The sequence below is a fragment of the Verticillium nonalfalfae genome (assembly GCF_003724135.2).
Source record: "Verticillium nonalfalfae strain VnAa140/NRRL 66861 chromosome Unknown scaffold_25, whole genome shotgun sequence".
NCBI lineage: Eukaryota > Fungi > Ascomycota > Sordariomycetes > Glomerellales > Plectosphaerellaceae > Verticillium > Verticillium nonalfalfae.
In genome coordinates, this window is record NW_021167250.1 from 151769 (window position 1) to 173945 (window position 22177).

Genomic DNA, 22177 nt, shown 5'->3' on the forward strand with positions numbered 1-22177 from the left:
TCTCCATATTCAACGCAGCTGTTTCGTACCTTATGCGACACCCTCTCGTTAAACCTAGGATTTGGCCAAAGGCATGGTCAAGATGCGTGTCACCACCTCGAAAGCTTCGGGTATCTGTAGACAAATGACACGCCCAAGATATTTTGACCAGTCAGATTAGGTAGAATGTCCATCGTTCAAGTGCCTGTCTCCCTTCCATCGTCACATTGAGGCCTTCTTCCGAATCGCTGTTTCAGCGCACCGTAGCCTGTGCTTCCCGCCGATCAGCGCAAATGTCCCGCCTGAGCCACAGCTGTGCCTCTCGGGCGGCGCAGTCGGCTCACGTTGACCTCAGACACGACCAACCCCCCTCCCCTCTCCTGGCCGCCCTTGCCTCGTCCTTCCATCAGGCACCAGCATTTGTCCTCTTCATAAATCCTTCCATCTTCATCTCTCACACCATCTCCCCGCCATTGAACTGTGCATCTTTGAGCTTCATCATCAATTGACAAACTGTTTACTTGCATCTCCCATCCGTCGAGTCCGTTCTCCGTGGCCCGTCATGGATCCAATTGCCAACAGTCCTCTGAACGGATCCTTCAATGGACCGCTGCCAGCCAACATTGTCCAGCTGCGCAAGCACTTTGAGCGTCTTCATGCCACAGGCGGCGATACTGCCGTTCGACCGACTCTCTGCGGCGCTCTGAAGCACGCCAGCCCGTCCCAGGCGAGCACGTCACGCTCTCCAGTCCCGCCGCCGGCGCCGACGCCGGCTCCACGATCTGAGAAGCACAGTGATCCCGCAACCAGGCAGTACTTTGACCATTCGATGGGCACACGTATCAACACGGATGCCCTCATCACCCGCTCGCTGTCTGATGAGTATCCCAACCTGTCGCTCACGGTCGTGCCCGTGCCCATGCTCACAGGCGATGCCTTTGACCTCCTTTCGTTCGCAGCCCAGGGCAACGCATCAGTCATCCCGCTCGAGGACAACAGTTCCCTGCCCAATTCGCTCGAATGGACGTTCTATGTGCCCCCCTTTCGCCGGTTGAATGGCTCGGTCGGCTTCATCGCCGAACAAATGCTGTACGGCCGTTTCCTATACAAATGGGAGGGCCATGAATTCATCCTCTACTTCGTCGACGGTCGTGACGGTACCGATCCATGGGGCGCCTCTCGAAACTGGTACATTCTGACGCCCCAGCGTCACAACGCCGATGCCCTCGTCAGGACCGTCAGCGCCTGGTGCTCCGAGGTGCGCAACGAGATCCTCGTCTTCGACGGCGGCTGGTGGCAGAGGTCGGCCGAGTTGTGGGACAGCGTGCAGTCGGCCAGGTGGGAAAATGTCATCCTCGACGAGAGCATGAAGGAGGCCCTCATCAACGACCATCTCTCCTTCTTCAACAGCCACGACACGTACGAGAAGCTGCGCGTCCCCTGGAAGCGCGGCATCATCTACCACGGCCCGCCCGGCAACGGCAAGACCATCACCATCAAGGCCACGATGCGCATGCTGCAGTCCCTGGACCCCTACGTCCCGACCCTCTACGTCCGCAGCCTCGACTCGTGGAGCGGGCCGTCGTTCGCCATCTCGCAGATCTTCAACAAGGCCCGCGAATTTGCGCCCTGCTACCTCGTCCTCGAGGATATTGACACCATCATCACCGACGAGGTGCGCAGCTACTTCCTCAACGAGGTCGACGGGCTCAAGTCCAACGACGGCATCTTTATCATTGCCAGCACGAACCACCTCGACCGCCTCGACCCGGGCATTGCCGTCAGTCTCCCCCTCCCCCTTCGCGATTCCCTCTTCGTAGGTAAAGACCCCCGACTGACAAAACACAGAAACGCCCCTCCCGCTTCGACAGGAAGTACCTCTTCCCGGACCCCAACGTCGACCAGCGCGAGGCGTACTGCCGCTTCTGGCAGGCTAAGCTCAAGAGCAACAAGGAGATTGAGTTCCCGGATCGTCTGTGCCGCGCCATTGCCGAGATCACGGACAAGTTCAGCTTTGCGTACATCCAGGAGGCGTTCGTCGCGGCGCTGCTGGCGCTGGCGCGGAGGGGCACCGGGGCCGGCGAGAGGCGGACGAGCGGGGCGTCGGCCGATGCGTGGGTCGTGGTGAGTGATGACGCGGGCGACGGGCTCGATAAGTTGGTGCTCTGGGTCGAGATCCAGAAGCAGATCGAGATTTTGAGGGAGGGCATCAATGACGGCAACGGGGATAAGCAGTGAGAGGCTCGTTGTGGCCGGCATTGGACCGCATGGGTTGGGTACGAGGCGGCTGTCATCGGCGGCATCAGTTGCCGCGGACAGAGTGTGCTGATGGAACTTTACGACTGTATGAATGGCAATTTGATTCCATATTTATTTTCATCGCACCCTTGATCACACCGTTGGCTGCAGATTAGCATGGAAAGTCAAGTCGCAGAGTACAATACTGCCGCCATAAGACCAGGTTTTTCCACGATGGCCCGATAGTACTACTTGTTAGGATGAAATTTGTGTACATTTATATAGAATGGCTTGATTACGACTCTGGTCTACACATGCTTCTTTTCTCTCTCACTATAAGAAGGTCAATTTGGGCAAATGGCACTTTGCATCTCCCATCAGCAACTTTGACCGGGCTCCTCAGGGAGAGGTTGTATGAACCCCTCCCCCCTTTTCCCCCCTTCCTCCTTATTCGCTTTCCTAGTGATTTGACACAGAGAAGAAATGGGTCAAGTAAAAAAATGGTGTCACAGAGATCCTGAATCAAACACGCAGATACGAGTCGTGCATGTCTGCTCAGATCTGCGCTCACGTTAGCCAAACACCAGACATCACAGCAGAAAGCCATCTCACCAGCTGCAGCTCCTCCCTCCTCGGAAGCCTCGTCCCAACGAGCAGGGCCCTCCTCTTCTTCGGCACGCACTGCAGCCTCTGGAAAGCAACGCGCACATGGCGCGCCGCGACGGCCTCCCTCTCCCCGCGCGCGCCGCCAAACAGCCCCCCCGCCGTCGTTTTCTCCCGCGCCGCCGTCGCCGTCGCCGTCGCCGCCGCCACGGCGACGACGTGGACACCGAGGCCCTCGCGCGCCTGCACGGCCATGGCCTCGGCCGTCAGGCGCTTGACCATCTCGGAGGTGACGAAGCCGAGCACGTCGAGCACGTCGTCGCCGGCGCGGTGGTCGGCGATGACGCCGAGGCCGGCCCAGGCGCGGAAGCGCTTGACCTTGCGCCAGGTGAAGGAGGCGTGGCGGTACTCGGACCAGGTGGCGTACTCGTCGACGGTCATGGTGCGCGTGCGCTCGTCGTCGCGGCGCAGCTTCTCGAGCGAGGCGCCGCTCGTTAGGGCGTCGGCGGCCGTGGCCGTCGCGGCGTCGTCCGAGTCGGGCGGCTGCTCGGCGAAGAAGGAGGCGAGGTCCCAGGGCAGGTGGACGGCGGGGATGGCCTTGATGGCGCCGGCGCCGGCGCCGTCGTCGACGTCTGGCTCGTCGTCGGCGGCGGCGAGGGCGTCCTTGTCGTCGGCATCCTTGACGGTTTTGCGGATGGCCTTCCAGGTGAGAAAGGTGCGCAGGCGGTCGACGCGGGGCGTGTTGTGGCGGAACTGGAAGATGAGGTCTGCGACGGTGAAGAGGCGGGCGCCGCGGCGCAAAGCAAGGTCGTTGGCTGTGGTGAGCTGGGTGGAGTGAGCAGCTGGTGTTAGCTGTGAGGAAGTGTTTAGGAGAGACGGACCATGTGGACGACTTGGCCGTGAATGATGCTCTCAATGAGGGTTGTCGTCTCGTCGGAGGTGTCCTGGGTCTCGCCGGCAATGTACATCATCTGCGCGGATGTGAGTGGACTGACTGGAAGATAGGGGTGCTTCTCGAAGGGATCACCTGCTGGATCTCCTGTTTGAATTGAGGGCTGGAATTGGCCATGGTGTCACGGGGAGGGAGGATAGGTTGGACTATCGGGATCATGGGTGGTTCTGAGGCCAATGAATACACGCAAGTACGAGATGGACATGAACGATGAAGGGGAAGAGGCAGGCTTGAAAATTGCTGGATGAATACAGAGGCAAGTGGACATAGAGGCAAGCTTCAGATGCGAGCCATCTATCCACCCCATGTCCCCTTCGTGTGAAGAAACAAAGTCGTTGAGATCCATTTATAGAGCATGAAGGGCACGTATAAGTGCGAAGAAGCGATGTGCACTGTATCACGAACTGTCAGGGTCCCCGGTTGAGAGAGCGAAAGATGGTGGAGTGAAGGGAGTTGGGGATTGGCCTTGCTTCGGATGGCAGAGGCTCGTCTGACTGGACCAACCCTAACCCACGCACGCGGATCCATGATTCGTCGCGGCCTGCACCAATGGTGACTGCAGCTGTTGCTCCACTTGTGTGTCCTGGCGTCTTGGTCTCTGTCAACGATAAAGCAGCCTGTCCGCATTTCCATCCTCCTTTTCGACAGGACACAGGACTTCGACAGAATCCTCGCCTGGCGACCGATGTGCGCTCATGGGAACCGAAGAGGCGCAGTTCGTCGGCCATGACCATCTCGGCTCGGCACCTCGAGACCATCGGCAGTCACCAGTCCTTGCCTCTTTGCTCCGATATTCGCCTGCAGCCTTGAGCACGATACCCTGGCGGCATCTTGCTTCGCCATGAGCTCGATACACTGGCCTTCTGTCTCTCGTCCTCAACCAGCTGCTTTGGCTGGCCTCTCTTGCTGCCTGTTTCTGCAATGCTGCAGAGGAGGCCATGGCCTGCTCACGCAGGTACACGTTGCTCGAAATGCAGAGTTCATCAAATGACGAGTTCATCAAAGCCAAGCTCCTTCTGCCAAGATTCCATCAACCCGCGACGAAAATACGAATATCAAGGCTACGATCTCTCATCCAGCCAAGGACCATTCCATCCATTCAATCCAAAGCGCGGCATCATGCTTGATCCTGGCTGCTTGCACTCCAAGATACCTACCTACCCAAGGTAGCCCACGCTTGAGTCCAATCACCACCCCACCTGGTGACACCTGGCGTCACGTCAACGTCACCTCATGTCTCACCACCACATCAAGATCAAGACACCATCCGAGATCCGAGCCCTCCGGCTGACTACATCGTTTCGACCTCATCAGACTTGGCAAAAGCTCATCTTATACCTCATCATCTCATCGACCCCAGCAGCAGCATCACAGAATGGACGCAAAGACGGCAGCTTCACACGCGGCAACCGTCCAGAGCATCGCCGCCGCCGTCAAGACCTTCCACGCTCGCCGCCAACCCTTCCGCATCCACCACGGTTCCACAAACTCAACACGCCCCGCCCACGGCCAGCCCGTCGTCGACATATCCGCCCTCAACCATGTGCTTCATGTGGACAAGGCCGCAAAGACCGTCTCGGTCGAGCCCAATGTCGCCATGGACGGCCTGCTAGATGCCATCCTACCCCACAACCTCGTGCCCCCCGTCGTCATGGAGTTCCCCGGCATCACCGCCGGCGGCGCCTTTGCCGGTTCGGCAGGCGAGTCGTCGTCGTTCCGCCACGGCGCCTTTGACGCCGCCGTCACCTGCGTCGAGATGGTCCTCGCCAACGGGGACATCGTCGAGGCCTCGCCCACCCAGAACGCCGACCTCTTCGCCGCCGCCCCCGGCGCCCTCGGCACCCTCGGCATCGTGACGCGCCTCGACCTGCGCCTCCTCGACGCCGAGTCCTACGTCCGCGTCGAGTACACCCTGCACACGACCGTCGAGGCCACCTGCGCCGCCGTCGAGGCAGCGACGCACGTCGCCGCCAATGACTTTGTTGAGGGCATCCTCTTCAGCGCCACCCAGGGCCTCGTCATCACCGGCACCATGTCGCGCTCCATCCCCATCGACGTCACGCTGCGCACCTTCTCCCACGCCCGCGATCCCTGGTTCTACCTGCACGCCCGCGACCGCGCCGCCGCTCTCGGCGCCCTGCGCAAGGGCCAGGCCCCGCCGCCCGCCGACTACCTGCCACTGCGCGACTACCTCTTCCGCTACGACCGCGGCGGCTTCTGGACCGGCGCCCTGGCCTTTGCCTACTTCCGGCCCCTCGTGCCCTTCACGCCGCTGACGCGCCGCCTGCTGAACCCGCTGATGCGCACGCGCAACCTCTACCGCGCCGGCCTCGGCGGCGGCAGCCGCATGACCTTCCGCTACCTCGTCCACGACCTCGCCGTGCCCTACGCCGCGGCCCCCCAGCTCGTCGACCACCTCGTCGCCACGAACCCCGTCTGGCCCCTGTGGCTGTGTCCGCTGCCCGCCATCGCGACGCCCACCTTCCACCCGGCCACCGACCCGCCGGGCGCGCCGTCGCTCAACGTCGGCGTGTGGGGCCGCGGGCCCAAGGACCTCGAGGCCTTTGTGCGGACGAACCGCGACCTCGAGGCCGAGGTCCGCGCCCTCGGCGGCCGCAAGGTGCTGTACTCGCACGCCTACTATGACGAGGAAGACTTCTGGGCCATCTACGGCCGCGCGTGGTACGACGAGCTGCGCCTCAAGTACCACGCCACGACGCTGCCCACCGTCTACGACAAGGTGCGTGTCGACATTGAAAAGGAGCGCGCGAAGAAGGGATTCGTGGACAGGTTGGCTGTGAAATGGCCTTTCGCCGGCTTGATTGGCGTCGCCTCGGCGTTGCGCTCATGAGATAGACACATAACTCCCCCCCCCCCTTGATACCCGCCCCCGCCCCCGTGGCTGCTCCCCTTCAATGTACAAGTACATAAAGATAGTAAAAGTACAGAGTCAAACTCGCTTCCCGAATGGAGGCCGCAGTGGAGGCCAAGATGAAATGCCACAAATTCACACGTCACCTCTGGCCCTCAGGAAATCCTCAGCGACGCCCTTGTCTAGCCTCCACCGCTCGCTGCCTTCGACAAATTCGTTGATCACAGTCTCACGCCATCCCCCCTTGACATCCTCGAGATAATCCGCCCTGCCCAGCGCCCAGCTCAGCGCACCATCCGCTCTTGCGCCGCCGGGCCGCCTCAAGAGTCCGACGGTGATATCAACCTGCTTCGGCCGTGTGCTGCTCGTGTAGAAAACAGAGGCGGCACATCGCCCGCAGAAGAAGCGCTCGACGCCTTGCGAGCTGCCGTACACTTTCATGGTGCCGAGCCCCGCAACGCCTCGCAGGACGGCGGCCTTGAGATCAGCCACGTTGGTCGGAAACCCGAACCACTCGCCGGCAAATTTGACGCGCGCAATCGGTGCAAAAGCCCAGCAGACAACGTCGGAGCCCACCGTCGTGCGACACGAGTCGCAAGCGTCGAGTGTCGCCAGGTACCGCTTTGACTCGGGATCGACAATCGCGCGCCACGCTTCAGCGTCTTCGGCACGCGCGCCATGAAGCACGAGGTGTACGCCGCCGCAGTGGCATCGCAGTTCCGTTTCGCTGGACTCGGCGCATGCCTTGCTTGTTTTTTGCTCGGAGGGAGTTATTTGGCCGAACCATGGCGCGACCCCTCCGTCTTTCGTGCCCTCCATGCCCGTGTGCTTGCTGTACTGCACGAGTCCCTTGTTCTTTCCGAGAACGCCGGTGATGACTCTCAACTGACCATCTTCTCGCTGAAACATTTGCGATGAACATGTGGCACACGAAAAGGTCTCAACGGTCTTGGAGACGGTGTATGCTTTCAAGGTAGAAACGTTCTCCTGCGGCGTCGGCCACGGCGCCGTGGCGAGGAACAAACCGCCAGTCAAGTATCGCGCGCCATCGCTGTGGTCGACAGTCGCTTCCAGAGGTAGGCTTGATGTAGGTAGCGAAGCAGTAAATGTGTGTTTCCTGCAGAGGCAGTGCGCCGTGATGACCACGTTTTCTGGTTGCATCTTGGCCAGGCTACAATCGGGTCCCCGTTGTGTAAGTGGTGTGAAGTTGGAGCGTCAAGATGTGAGCTGGCTAGCTAGGTCGGTGAGGAAACAGCTTGGCGATACATACACCAGGATTGGGCGCGTCAGGAAGAATGCGGGGTACCCAACCACACCAGATGGGTGGGCGGGTGCCTCTTCTTAAAAAGGGACGGCCTGGCCTGATGGTCCCTTAAAGTGTAGCCTAAAGCAAGGGAGCTTCTTTCGTGACACTTGAGACATGTCGAGTCGCGTCATGACGTCGTGCTGAAGACGCTGAGGGCACAACCAACGGGCGAGGCCCTTCGCCGGGCTGGACCCGGCGGAGGTTAGGTCGTATCGGTTCCCGGCTAGAAGCCCCAGACTGAGACTTTCCAGTTGCTGGCTAGACCGCTGAGCGAAGAGCCAGTACACTCCACAACGAACCTATTTTGGTCCCTCGTTGTCGGTGCGCTAATTTGCTTCTTCGCCTATACGAGGGGCCGGCGTCTCCTACCCAGCCAGGCCTTCGTGACGGGGAGATGAAATGCCAGTAATGCGCTGCTGTTGCCTGTCGCAGAAGATAAGGTAGTCCCTATCACAAGCATTCTTCATTCCCACTGTCGCACGCTGAGCACCATGCCCCAGTCCCCGGCTGCCGTCCAGAATCTCGTGTTCTCCCTTCATGGTTGGGCAGAAAGAGGCATCATTTTCGGTACTAAGCTCAAGACAGAAATTTTCTGGCATGCATCGGCTCCTCTGGGGTCATGTCGGATTGGGTGGTAGCGCAACGCCGGGGAGGCGGCATCGTTGACCATGACGCACGCTTCGTTTGTGCACGGGTTTGTTGTTGCCCGATATGGTTCTTTGTCTCCCAGCGTCTTCGCCCTCGCCCTCGCAACCCCATCATCCTATTTTCTTTTTGCCGGACTCGATGCCGGAGTCGGCGTACATGCTTAAAATCTTGCCATAAGTCAAACACGGCCACGATGTAACACAAGTCGCGACCCAGCAATTTCTGGCGGGCGTCGCTGCGGGGATGCTCTCGTGATGTGGCGTGGATGATTCGGTACATGACGGCACTTCCCTTTCCAGTCTCGTGATGCGAGGTCGTCATGTCCTGAAGGGGTGATGCATCTCGTGCCTTTTACGATGTGTTGCATCGCGCAAGTGCCCTTGAAGCAGGCCCTGTGCCGAGGCGCCTCTGGCACCTGTGAGGTTGCGTATGGGCTTGGCGGGGTTCGAGTTGTGGTGGCTTGCTAGGGACTGATGGTGCTAAAGCTTTCGAGATGCTTGGCAGACGACATTCTTGGCAGACGATATTCTTGGCAGACACGTGGCTGGCTAGACATGTACCATGTAGAGCTCAAGGTTGGGTTGGTATGGGAGTGGAGAGGAGGGTTGGTGAAGATGACTTGACAGGTAGCAAGTAGTAGCGCTGCCTTCGGTTGTCCAACGACGACGTGGTATCGAGCTCCACTCCGCGTGAGTTGCTCCTTCTTAGCATGACTTGACATGGAAAGGCCCATGAGGGTTGTGGGATGCCTGTGAGCCGTCCGCGCTTGCCGACTTTTCAATTGTCACTTAGGTACCTTACCATCAGTCAACGTTGATGCATTCTTTATTTTAGGCATCATAAGGTACCTTACCTTAGGTACCTAGCCCTACCTCAGACTAACCCCTCCTCCCTTCTCGCTGGACAAGCTTGAAAACGCATGCGTCGAAAAATAACAGACGTTGTTGCAGCTCGTATGTCAGCTTTATTTTCGTCAGGGCTCCATTTCCCTTCAAAGCATGTCCTTCGGTCCGTGGCTCTTATCACAAGGGCCTCAGTCCACTGACTTGACACCCCATCAGGCCGTCTTGGCCCCCTCCGCATCATGGGCTACCACGGCGATTTCCACTTTCATCTCTTCCTCCCCGAGACGCGGAACACCAACACACGTCCAGATCGGTTGGTGATCGGGCATGTACTTGGCAAAATTCCGAATCATGGCAGCGAGCGCCTCATCGTCGAGCGGCACATGATACGAATCAACACGGAAGACCTGCGACCAGCCCTTTCCGCCAGCGTCCTTGAGGTTCTTCTCGACATTGGCGAACGCACGGTCGATCTGGACGTTGATTTCCATCTCGAATGTGCCGTCATCGTGCCAGCCGCCTTGCAGCTCATGTCAGAAAGCGAGTTCATCAACGAGCAAGATGCAGCGAGCTCGAGGCCCTCTTGTCAGGATGTGCCGGGCGACTCACCCTGGCCGGCACACTCGATTCTGTCGCCAACGCGGACTGCTTGACTATATCGATACTTCTCTCGGTTCCGTACCCCGACGCCCTCGTATGCGTAGTACTTGAGGTGAGACATGTTTGCTGTTGATCTGGTTTGAGGTGTGCAGGAGAATGCTGGTTTTTGATTTTGAGAGAATCCAACGACGGCTGAAGAACTTCTCCAAACCATTTTATACAAGTCCACGTCAAGCTCGGGGCTAGGTCATGATCTCATGGCCCCAAGCCCCAAATCCAAGATCGGAAGAGCCGGACGCCCCCACCGAGACGGCGGAATGAGAATTCCACATCTACCCCACACTCTCCACGGAGTTCGCAGCGGCCCGAGAACGGGGCATGCTTGTTTGACGTCACCTCGCCCGGAGTCTTGTTTCTTTCTGCAAGACATACGTATAAGCCCGCTCTCGGGAGATGGACGGGGGCAGGATGCGTTCCCCACTGATCAGCAGGGAGGGGCATCATGCCTATGATCCTCTGTCTGATGCATCCAAGTATCGCCTCAAACATCCTGCTCTCTCGAACTTTGTTCATCAAAAAGTGTGATCAGCAGAGCTATTCGCCAGATGAGGTGTCGGCAGCAAAATATCCACGATCAAGTCTAGGCTCAATCCTCATCGTCACTCTATTCCCAAGCCCCATGATGGCTCCCGTGGCAGGAGTGTTGGGCATCTGAAGCGAGCACTGCGTTTCCTACTCTGCCTCCTTCGGCCCGAGAGATTGTTGGTGCACAGCACAGAGCCGAGCGAGGAGATGGAACTTCATAGACGCCAGGAAATCCACGGACACTAAAAGGGGACATACATCAACGGTCGTCTGGCTGATCAGAACGGTCGAGCTGCATTTGCCAGATTTTTCATCGTCCAGTGAGTGGACATTGTCTGGCGGGTGTAGTCTTCTACTGAAGCGGCTGGGTCTACAAGAGTTGCTTGTACGTGCCATGACAATTCCATGGTCAAACCAGTCTTGACCTAGAATAAGCACACTGTAGCAGCACATGTTCACTGCACCAAGCGGGCAGCACGCATTTTCAAAAGCCAAATTGGTATTATCTTCGAAGCGAACAACAGCTACAGACCACATGCCTCTCAATCGATCGATCGAGGCGCGGAAGAAACGGGGGCCGTATTCACAGTCCAGCCCGGATTGATTCGTACATGTCCAGAACACCACCACTCCGAGGCTGTGAACAGCAAAGCCCCAATCCACACAAACTCTCCGTCTTGCGCAACGAGAATGCAAGAGTGAGACTACCCCCAGTCGACAGGGTATCCTGGAAGTCCGACCTCCCGTCACCTCGAGAACACCACAGGGTGCTCCGCCCTCTCGCTATAGGTCGCGACGCCCAAGAAGAAGAAAAAGAGACGGCGCTGGAGAAATGAGAGTCCGACAAGGGGGACAGGATAATTACAAGACAAATCAAGAAATAAAAACAGTGGTGTCAAGACACCGGGTATTGCCACTCGCCCGTCTCCTCATTCATGTACCCCATCCGCCGCACCGTCTCGAGAAAGTCCTATTCCTCGTCGACGGCGCCCATGAGCCCGTTGCCCCGGCTGCTCTTCTTACCGAGCTTGAGCATGCTGAATCGTTTGCGGACGCTGCCCATCTTGACCAGCCCTGGTGCCTGGTTTCCGCCGCTGCTGACGCTCGGTTGAGGCCGCTCCTCGTGCCTCTCTGCTGCGCCACTGCCCGTGCCAGTGCGCGACAGCGATAGCGTTCGCAGGTCGGAGCTGCGACGGCCACCCGAGTCTGTGATCCAATCACCAGTGTCCACGGGAGGAAGACTGGGAAGGACGGGTGCATCGGAACCGTTGCTCCGCAATATGCTGCGACGATTGCTGCTGTGGTCCTTGTCGAAGCTCTTGCTACGCACACTCGCCGCGTCAACCTCACCTGCACCGTAATGATCCCCGTTCGTCAGTGTCGGCGTGGCTGGCTCCTTCTTTCGGCCACCCAAGAAGCTGAGGCGGGCTCCTCGTCCCTGTCGAATTGAGACGGGTTGGACAGAGGCTGCCTCCTCCGTGATGATGCCGTTGGCCATCGCCGTTATGACGCTCTGAGGGCGCGGTGACGAGATAGACGGAGAGGAACCTCGCCAGGTCGGAGATGGGGCAGCAGTCACCTCGTGAGACGGCTGAGCAGGCGCGAAATGGGCGATTTCGGGCGCAAAGGTTGAGACAAAGTCTGTGGCACGTTAATACAAATCTTGGTTGCGTTACGGGAACAAACGTACAAGTCATGAGCTCGTCGTGTCGGCGGCGGAGCATGTCGTTGGCGCTGCGCGAGAAAGTCCCGAGACACCTCTTGATCATGATGGCATGGTCCACCAGGGCCATACGGATGGCGTTGTCTTGTGGACTGAGCTCAATGTCTTCTTCATCCTCGGGTTCTGGGAGCAGCTGGCGGTAGCACACAACACTGTTCTCCGAGTTGGGATTCACCGAGACACCAACAGCATCGAGAAGCAGCTGCGCGTTTTCGTCGTCACCCTCGGCGACCCGCTTCTCGATGATCGTCATTTCCTGCGTCTTGCGGACGATGCGCTCCAGTCCCGTCTCCCACGCACTGAGCTTGACGTCGTAGGCACCAACTACCTCGCTGCGCCGCAAGATTGTTGGGAACGGGTCGGCTGTTGTGTAGACCACCTTCTCCGCAAAGTGCTCAGCCACAGGCCCAGTGGTGTTGCGCCTAGATGACACTGAGAAGTTCTGAGGCTGAGAAGAGATGAGATAATCCCGGATGACTTGAGGTACGCGGGCTCGTTGGAAAACGTGGTGAGAGAGGTCGCGATGGGGAGAGATGGCGGAGATGACCAAGAACTGGCCCTCCGAGTCATCAACATCGCCGCCGGTGACGATTTGGGCGGACGGATATTGCTCTTGCATGCGATCGGTGAAGGCGGATGCGCGTTCGGTTGGTGAGCCTTCATACACGTACTGCTTGTCACGCAGGCCAGCCGGGAACCCGAGCCCTTTGTACACTACCTTGAAGTACTTGGGGACCAGTTTGTCGCTTTTGGCAATCGTCTCGTAAATCTTGGCGATTGCGCGTTCTGTTCTTGCAAGCTTCGAAAAGTCGAAAATGTTGGTCTCGTACTGAACCCGCAGCTCCTGGTATGCAGTGAGTGCACTGCTCCAGGCCTCGCCGTCCTCAAAGTGCTTGATCATGTCAAAGTAGATTCGCTCCTTGCGCTCAAACTGTGACTGAGTTGGGAATTCGGGGTCGTGAAGTGCGATAACCTGTCGTGTAGGATCCCAGTCGTAAAGGTCAGCGTGTAGGCGCAACGCCAGCCCAGCCTCGGTATGGTTCCTAGACTCGCGCTGAAGGAGAGCCAGCTGGTGGACGTAACGGATGAATATTTCCTCTTTCTGCATGTCTCGAAGGAACTCCATCAGCCGGAGACGGTTAATCATATGGGACGCTTCGCCGGCCACGTCACCGCTGTGTACAGCGACAAGAAGTTCAAGGAACTCATCCACAGTGCCGACCATCTCACGAACAGCAGCGTAAAGCGGTTCATCAGGGATTTCGGAGAGTGGATCGAATCGTTCCAGAAGCTCAGTAACAAAGAGCTTTTGAAGGATGCTCTCCGTCAGAGGCTTCGACTTGAAGTACAGATCAAGGCAGTCAATCATCTCCGTCTGGACGACAGAAAGATCCTCGCTTAGGGTCCACTCGCTGACGATCATAGTCTGCAGCACTTCAACCGCCATTCGTCGAAGTCCTTCGTGCACACTAAGGCAGAGCTCGACGATGGGGCCAACGAGTGTTGGAACGTACTGAACTTGGTAGCCTCCCATCTTTGTGAGGCCGTAGCGAGCTCGCTCTTCAATGCTGGTGTCCCAGCCAATAGCCTCCCACGTACGGCGTAGCAGCTCAGCACCGGATTCTCGGACGTCCCCAGCAATCTTCCAAACGGCGCGCCTCTTCTGCTCTGGGAAGGTCTCGAGAGCGAGGCCCGGGCTGCCAACAAGCTTCAAAAGTGTCGTAAAGAACATCTTCCACAGCTCCGTGTTGAAGTTCTCTGCGTCATCGGGATCAGGAAGAAACGACTCAAGCATGATGTTCGAGAGATATTGCAGGGTTTTCATGATGGACTTGTGGTGGTAAATATGCACACTCAACCAGGTAGAGGGGAAAGCCTGGCCGTTGAGAATGCTCATGAAAACACGGAGAGCGTTCTCAAGCAGCACAGTGAGGTCTGCCTCGCCAAGGTCGAGCTGCATGCCGGCGGGAGAGTTGCACAGCGCTGAGAGGATAGCCGAAAGCTCGATGAGAGTCTCGTCGTAGGTAATTTCATCGGCAACAGCCTTGCTCGGGAAAGGATAGGACATTGGAAAGAGGAGGGAGAGTCGGTTGCGTGGCCGCGAAGGCACAGCTTGGATCGACAGGTAAGAGTCGATAAGCTTTGGGATGTAGTCAGGAATCTCTGGCCCTAAGGTGCCAACCTGAGTTGCCAGGATCGAGCAGCAGAGCCGAACCTGTTCCTTCCACAGATCGGTCACATTCTCCTTGTGGCCCCAGTGAGGTTCTATCCACCTAACCGTGTTCGTGCTGAGCGCGGACTTCTGTTCAGGGTTGGAGAATATGTCGAGCTTGGAGTAGTTAATGACCAGGATGAGTTTGTATAGCACAAGCTTCCCCTTAACGCCAGCACAAGAGTCCATGAAATCGATAGCGATGTGCAGAATTTCTTCTGGAGTGAGGAGTCCAGCGAGCTCGGGAAGCCAAGTGTGAAAGTGCTGCACTGCCAGAGTCTGGCTTCCAACCAGGACGGGCGCATTGTTGCGCATCATCGCATCCAAAGCCTTGAAGATGGTGCGAAGATGGCGAGTAAAGCCAGGTGTTGAGGATGTGATACCTATTCCAGCCTCTTTGGCTTTCTGTTGACCTCTGGCGTGGGTAATGAACTTGAGAATGTGGCGGACGACCTTGAAAGTGGATCGAAGCTTTCGTGACGTTTCCGGTTCCGTGGGCTTCTCTAACAGACGAGTGAAGGACCGAACGAGACAAGGCGTAGCAAAGGGGTAGTTGAAGCGGCTCTCGGCGTACTGGTCTACCAGTGGGCCAAGGTTGAATCTGCGATCGTGTACAATGCCGAGGACCCTGACAAGCGCGGTGAAGACTGAGTCTTCGAAGTCGTCATTCCCAGCGTATTCGACCAAGATGCCGAAAAGTGCGTCCAGGACATCACTCAAGAGCTTCACAACCTCAATCTCGGGCACAAAAACGAGGTGCTTCAGAAGCGATGGGACCTCTTCCTTTGACGCTTCTTTCCACCTCAGAAGGCCCAGAACAATACGGTCCTGTGAGAACCGTGTGCTGCAGAGGTATGTGTGAACGCGAAGCGTTGCCAGTGGTCCCGTAACTTCGGCGCTCTGTTCGTCGTTACCCCTAGCGCTCCATTGCAGCGATAGATAACCACCCTTTCCAGTTGGACCAGCCTGTGCCGTTGCTGTGTAATCGTCGATTTTGTAGAGTAAAAGCGCGTGAGACCCATCCCGGAGGAAGGCCTCTTGGTTCCAGAGTGGCATGAAAGCAACGGCAAAGGGGGACCCCGGCGAGTCGGAGAGGAGCATGACGATATGTGAGGTAAAAACGTCTTCAGGGGATACCGAGAGCCTGATAGTTTGGCGCCATGCTTCTCCCCTCTCAGCAGCAAGTGAACGCCATGTGGAAACACCTTCTGTATTTGATGATGCGAATATGCAGTTCTCAATCCGTTGTCCGGAAGTTCGGCGCACTTCGAGTGTGAGCTGAAGATTGTTGGCATGCACGTTGCTGGAAATCGTCGTCGGGTTGCCTCCATAACGTGACAGAAGATTCTGTCTCGATAGAGCGGCTTGGTCGAGCGTCACATATATGTCTGATCTTGGCTTGGTCGGTGCTCCCGAGAAGCCAATCTTGGCGGTCTTGCAAACACCAGCAAGGAGCGTCGGCGTGGCCTTGATGAGTGCATCGGCATCAGGATGGTTGAAAGCCTTCAATTGGACTTGTACGCGCTCCGCCCTCCTGGACCTCTCATAGTGACCAGACTTGCTGTCCATTAGCTCACGAACCAAGGTATCCCACTCTTCGCCGCCTTGCTTGTCAGACAGATAAGTTGGCGTCGGCGACCATACGTTGAGCACCTGCTCGATCGAGTCGCTCTGCTTCATGATCGAGTTCAGCCTCAGAACACCAATTCCCACAGTTCGTTCAGCCATCAAGTGTGAGTCTTGGTTGCCGTCGAGGGAGCCGTTTCGTGATCTTGACCCGGCAGTGCTGGGTGGCTGTTGGCCATCACGACTTTCTCCATTCGTGGGGGGCCGCATGTCGGCTCGCTCAGTCACCGAGTCCATCTTGTTCATCTGTCCGCCGCGAGAAAACCCTGTTCTTGAACCTTTGCTGCCCCACATAAGACTTCTCCTAATTGTCTTGTTGCCGCTCGCTGAAGGGGGTTTCGTAGGGTCTTGCTGTTTGAACGGTTGAGATTTAGATCCAGAGCGCGACTCAGGCTTTCCGCCACCAATGATCTGCTGCGTAGCTCGGACCTTGACCACAAGGTACAACTCCGACTCAGCGGATGGCGCATCGCCGATGTCCTGAGCAGAAAGATCTGCGAATAGTGTCTTCAACTGGCCTGACTTGGCCAGGGTTCCCAGGGTGCCTCCGGGAGGGATCTCGATCATGAAGCATTCTGAAAGTGGAGCGGGCGAGCTGCCAGGCGCCTTGGATACTAAGTAGACCGCAAGCGATGTCTCTTCGGTAGAGGCACCAGCAAATCCCTTGATTTCGACCAGGACGTGGTGCAGCGCAGTCAGCTCGACAGTTGGCTGAGGAGGTTCATCAAGAAGGCTCATTAGGGACTGCAGCTTTGTTGTCTCCACCACGGAGTCATCACCGGTCAAGACACGACCTCGCTCCTCGGGATCACGAACAATGACTTCGCCGCCACAAAGCTTATTTACCCGCACAAGGTCCCAAACCGTCTTTTCGCGAAGGCGCTCGTACTCGTGGGTCGTCAAGACGTTGTGGAGAAATTGTTGTCGGCTTAGGTTGAGGGAGGTGACAAGTCGCGAAAGTTCGTCCAGTCGCGAGTATTGCCGAGAGAGGAGGAGCTCATGAAGGTTTGTAGAGTGCCATTCTCGCAGGCAGCTCGCGATCTCGTCGATCAGAGGTTCTCCGGCGGAGGTCGGTGTCTCGTCGCCAATCTTGAGCATCGGTACAGGGGCCGCTGGGCGTGGAGCCTCGGGGTCCCGTACAAGAGGGATTGAAAGGCGGCCGTGAGTGCCATTGGTGAGCTCCCTCAGAAGCTTGCGTCCCTTGTCGTCTGTTCTGGAGCTCCGAGTGCCTGTCTTATCCCTCTTCCGTGTCTTGTCGGCGTTGCCCGCCAAACCACTCTTACCAGAGTCGCTCTCGATAAAGTGCTCTGTGCCAGCATGATCATCGCTGGTGGCATCATCTTCTTCGTTTGGATCATCTGTCTCGCCCAAGACCTCGCGAACCTCGACACAACTCCGTGGGAAAATACCGCTGAAGACGCGCGCCTCGAGAGTTTGGCCCTTGACAGATGTGAGTCCCGAAAGCAAGCTAGGCGGGGCTACAAGATAGCCGCGCAGCCAGTTGCCGTCCGGGGTTTCCTCGATAATGTACAGCTCGTCGCCAATTTCGAGTGGCAGGTCGGCAGGGCATTGCGCAGCAAACGGATACGTCGCAACGGCGAATGCGATCCGAAGCAGCGGCTGCCAGGGCATTTGTGATATTTAACCCCAGCGGGGGCTTCGGACGCGTGTGGACTGTTGCGTAGACTGGGTCTTCCGCTCCTGCAAAAATGCTGCGAGACGGTGACGTAGTATGCGGGCGAACTCCCCGCAATGTTGGGAGGATGGCCTCAGTAAAAGTGTCGGTAACGGTGCTTCATCAGGTAGGAAATAGGATGGGATATGCACAGCGCGTTCGTTTGGTATATTCGGTGCGGATGGAAGGCGCGGAGGAGGTAACGAATACGGCGGTGGAGGGAGGGGTTCGTAGGTCGGATGCTCGCAAGGCGATCTACAAGTCGCCGTGAGGATTGGTCCCTAATCGCTATAAATTCTGCGCGCCGATGCAAAGCTAGAGCTGAATCAGAAGACTGCAAGCCAGGTGTGTGGATACAGATGTAGTGGTTTACCGGCTGGTTGTCGCGAAGGAAGGGGGAAAAGGTATGTAGCTGGACGTCGTTCGGTCGATTATTACAGCTGCCAGCAGAGTCGGAGCACAGAAGCGGGTCGTAGTATGTGCAAAGCGCAGAGCAAACAGACACAGGAAAGGGAGAAGAAGGAAAGTGAAAAAAAGGATTTGGGGGTATTTACGACGCCAGGCGTGGCGCGTGTGTCGAATGCGATGCGTGCTGAGCTGGGCCAGTCTGGGAATATCTTCAGGAGAAAAGCGAGGTTGCGGGAGGTAACGCAACGCGGCGGTCAAGGATAGTCCCAGGTCGGTCCGTGTCCACACGCCGGCTTGACCCAGCGACCACCAAATTATTCGCGGTGCCTGTGCCTACCAGGGCCTCTTTCAGGGCTTCTGTGCTTCTGGGCTTCTGGGCTTCTGTGCCCCTGTGCCCCTGTGCCTCTGTGCTTCTCCCAACTGCTGAAGCAGCTGCTGGGCGAGCCCCTGCCTACTGCAGCCCACCAGGGTGAATCGGGACGTCAGATTGGCGATCGTGATTGGACAAAGACTGGCCCAAGCGTTCGGGAGGTGGTGCGCGATTGGACAGGGAAAGCCATCTTGACACTTGGACCATTTCTGGGCTTTTGGCAAGTGGTGGTCTTTGCGCCAACGTGCTTCGTTCCTGCTTCTCTAGCTTCAGCCTGAGGTGCCATGTCAGGCCCCTTCTTGCTGTTTCTCACAATGGGATGGGCTCGATCTCCGTGAACTCACATCACTGTTGCCATTCGTTGTCCTTGCTATGGGCTCCCTCTTCGTTTTCTCTCATCGCACGGCAAGCCTCGACTGCGAAACGCCATCTGCGAGGCGGTTATCGATTCCAGTCTCAGATGACAGCTCGCCATCAAGCATCAAATGAGCCGTGCCCACACGGCTCGACGCTTGGCAAAACGCTCAGACCTTTCTACCCAACTACCTACGTACGAGACGAACGAGACAAAAGGGCCCAACCCACCTTCAGCTAGCTCAGCGAACCAACACTCGGGCACGCCAAAGCCCCCCTCGGGTCGTTTGCATGAAGTACGCCGTCGTCGTACTTGAAGACTCTCCACACGTCGGGAACGAATGTTAAGACTGCCGCCCACCGTCGGCCCGCTTCCCTACCTGCATCATCCCTCCTGGTCGTGGTCCACGATTGGCGGCACACCCAACACCAGCATAGTGAACCGTCATGAAGCAATGCGATGGATGCTCGACTTTTAACACTCCGTCGGTGCTGACGAGATGAATCATGCGCCAGCTCTCATGCAGTCAGTCGATCGTCCTGGCGGAAAACTCTGAGCGACAATTCTGCCTGTAGAACCATGAACGCCTGCGAACATTCCCTCCTTGGCGAACGGAAGCTCCTGCCGCCTCCTCCTCGACCCCCTTTTCTCTCTATAGACCGCTTGCAGGTGCCCAGCCTGGTCTATCCTCAAGGCGGCTTGTGCCGTTGTGCGCGTGGCGGCGAGCCAACAGATAAATGCCGGACCATCGGACGGAACCAGTGGCACGGAGCAAACCCGCCTTGAGTCGCATGGTGGTGTTCTTTGTTCGGCTGCACTACATGTACGACCTCTGGTCGCAGCCTACCTCGTCTCATCCGGAAGTTGATGCCGACGTGGAGAAGGGTCGCAGTCAATAGTTAAAGATCATGCTGGCTTCTGGGGAATGAATCATCTGCGTTTTACATCTTGCAATCGGGGACATTGTCTATGAAGGCGGCTGCCCTTGGCGTCGGGCAGCCCAACCACAGATTGTCCGCCACTGACCACCACGAGGCGGTGTCACCGCCGGCTGGCTGAGACTCTGTTACGCCATGGCTCGGTGGCTTCGTGGCGCTCGCGGTTGGGTCGAGCATCATACCACGATCTTTTTGGCATCGAGCGAGCGCCCGAGACATGGCTGCAGCGTTTACGTCGCGCATTTGGCTGCTTCCACCACATCCGTCTGCTGATCTCACGACCAAAGAGTCTCGACCACGTCGGGGTCTTGCTGATCTCCGCAGCACACGCGACCAATGCCATCATTGAACCAGATGCTTCAGTCCAATGGATGCTCTTGACATGTGAGGGGTCATTCCCGAAGCTCCCGGATGTCATCGGCGGTCGGCCAGGGCTGACACCCGGCAGCTTGAAGTGGAGGGACAATCGGCCCCGCTTAGGAGTGTTGCTTTTGCTTGGCCAGCCTGTCCACTCTAATTCTTTCTTGTTCTTCTACCCATTTTTTTCTTTACGTGTGGTTCAAGCTGACAGCCAGGCTCACGAACCCACCGCAGTGGAGTATCACTCCGAAGATGAATTAACCTGGTATGCGCCTGATGCCAAACATTGTTTTTCCTTGCTCATTTTTCCTTGTACAAGGGATATCTGATGTGATGGTGCGCTTCGGGACATGCGATATTTGGCGTACTCACTGTGCATGCATGCAGGTTCCCTGGCTCGCGTCGCTTGGCTGCCTTTTTGGTGGGGTGGAAGATGTGCTCCTCGGTTCGGGTTATCGTGATACAGTGCGGCATACGCGACACAAGAGGTTGCTCACTTGCTTGTAATATCTTCAAAGCCTCCGGCGGCGTTCGGACCATTTGAGGCTGCGCAAAGCTGACTGGTGATCTTTTTCTCATCATATGGGTGTCCCGCCGCATTTTGAAACGCTGGGGATCGATGAAAAGCGGGAAGATACAAACTCTCTTGAGACGCGCAAGAGAAAAAAAAGCCAGTTGTCAGAGTTTCTGGCTAGGCCAGAATTGTGCGCTCTGGCCAGGCATCCGTCCGGAACTCCGAATAGTTACATCTCAAAGTGCAACAAGCTGTGACCCGAGCATTGAATAATCTCCCTGATCATATCTGAGGTCTGCTCTCACAGCAAACCGTCCTTCCACTACCAGGCTGCCGTCCGTAACTCCGAACAGCCTTGAGTAAGGGGGTACCGCGAGATCCCTACGAGATCCCCAAGAGCGGCGGTCACACCACGACATTCTGAAGCAGAAAACTCTAATAGCTTATTGCTGGCCCAACACAGCAACGATGTCCAGGCTTCCGCCCGAAACTCCGAGCGACCACGCCCTGTGAATGAATGGACGGTTCACCTCCCACCTCTTGATGCCGACTTTGTACCCTTCGAAAGTGCATGCCCAAGCTGACACTGTGCTGCGGCTCGGAATGGTGGGGTAGGCTGGCTGGTCACACCTGCCCGGAGACTGGGATCAGGTTAGATCATCATCACCCACACCAACAACCCCAGTGTCACTGCCGAACCAGCCTTCCTCTTCGGTATCGGCGGGAAGGTCGCGTGCTCTTAGTCCCGTCGATCCTCTAACCGTCGACATCCTCTTCAACATGCAGTTCATAGCCTCAATATCCATTTCCCCGGTTCCCTATCGACGTCTATTCGGCGAACAGCATCGCCCAGCATTTCCGTTGATTCCGAGACCATCGGGAACAACTCAAGGTCTTCAGTTCAAGCAGCATGAACCGATTCATCCTCCGTTCCTAAAACGATGCTCCTGACAAACGCCAAAGCTTGCTTCCTCGTCTTCGCCCCGCAGCCTGTCGACCCCATGCATCCCTGTGAGGCACACCGGATCTGTCGGTAAGGATTAACTGACACCCCAACCTCCAATGGCCGTCTGGAGACCGTGCTTTGCGTTGGCAAGGTCACACACAGTATCTATCGCGAGAGCCAAGGTACAAAGGTCAAGGTAAAAAGGCCAAGAAGTTCAGCGGCCAGTTCGGGAGCCTGCTAGGCAGGACAGCTAAATAGGAGCTCTAGACGCCCAAACGTCTGAGCAAAAATCAAGATCGAACACTCGTCTCTCCTCTCTCTCTCTCCTCTGCTGCTGCTGCTCTCCGCTGGATCTGCATCTATCTTTTGTCCACGTACACACGTCTCGATTTGCAAGACTTTCCTCAAGCTTCTTGTGCGCT

General features: G+C 57.2%; 7 protein-coding genes across 7 annotated transcripts; 2 read left to right on the forward strand and 5 right to left on the reverse strand.

Annotated features, from left to right (window-relative positions):
- Nucleotides 1–541: 541 nt before the first annotated feature.
- On the forward strand, nucleotides 542–2217 carry D7B24_004474 (uncharacterized protein; the record flags this gene model as incomplete). The annotated part of the gene is made up of 2 exons (XM_028638643.1): nucleotides 542–1759; nucleotides 1828–2217. The coding sequence occupies 2 exons, from the start codon at nucleotides 542–544 to the stop codon at nucleotides 2215–2217; spliced, it is 1608 nt and encodes a 535-aa protein (XP_028496761.1).
- A 567-nt stretch (nucleotides 2218–2784) lies between these two features.
- Nucleotides 2785–4300, reverse strand: SPT3_1 (Transcription initiation protein spt3; the record flags this gene model as incomplete). The annotated part of the gene is made up of 3 exons (XM_028638644.1): nucleotides 2785–3645; nucleotides 3702–3859; nucleotides 4291–4300. The coding sequence occupies 3 exons, from the start codon at nucleotides 4298–4300 to the stop codon at nucleotides 2785–2787; spliced, it is 1029 nt and encodes a 342-aa protein (XP_028496762.1).
- An 847-nt stretch (nucleotides 4301–5147) lies between these two features.
- Nucleotides 5148–6623, forward strand: DHCR24 (Delta(24)-sterol reductase; the record flags this gene model as incomplete). The annotated part of the gene is made up of 1 exon (XM_028638645.1): nucleotides 5148–6623. One exon carries the CDS (start codon nucleotides 5148–5150, stop codon nucleotides 6621–6623), a length of 1476 nt encoding a protein of 491 aa, XP_028496763.1.
- Nucleotides 6624–6779: 156 nt separating this feature from the next.
- D7B24_004477 (uncharacterized protein) lies at nucleotides 6780–7805 on the reverse strand (the record flags this gene model as incomplete). The annotated part of the gene is made up of 1 exon (XM_028638646.1): nucleotides 6780–7805. One exon carries the CDS (start codon nucleotides 7803–7805, stop codon nucleotides 6780–6782), a length of 1026 nt encoding a protein of 341 aa, XP_028496764.1.
- Nucleotides 7806–9655: 1850 nt separating this feature from the next.
- Nucleotides 9656–10164, reverse strand: D7B24_004478 (uncharacterized protein; the record flags this gene model as incomplete). The annotated part of the gene is made up of 2 exons (XM_028638647.1): nucleotides 9656–9963; nucleotides 10053–10164. The coding sequence occupies 2 exons, from the start codon at nucleotides 10162–10164 to the stop codon at nucleotides 9656–9658; spliced, it is 420 nt and encodes a 139-aa protein (XP_028496765.1).
- A 1434-nt stretch (nucleotides 10165–11598) lies between these two features.
- D7B24_004479 (uncharacterized protein) lies at nucleotides 11599–17821 on the reverse strand (the record flags this gene model as incomplete). The annotated part of the gene is made up of 2 exons (XM_028638648.1): nucleotides 11599–12269; nucleotides 12319–17821. The coding sequence occupies 2 exons, from the start codon at nucleotides 17819–17821 to the stop codon at nucleotides 11599–11601; spliced, it is 6174 nt and encodes a 2057-aa protein (XP_028496766.1).
- A 2117-nt stretch (nucleotides 17822–19938) lies between these two features.
- D7B24_004480 (uncharacterized protein) lies at nucleotides 19939–20154 on the reverse strand (the record flags this gene model as incomplete). The annotated part of the gene is made up of 1 exon (XM_028638649.1): nucleotides 19939–20154. The coding sequence occupies one exon, from the start codon at nucleotides 20152–20154 to the stop codon at nucleotides 19939–19941; it is 216 nt and encodes a 71-aa protein (XP_028496767.1).
- Nucleotides 20155–22177: the final 2023 nt, after the last annotated feature.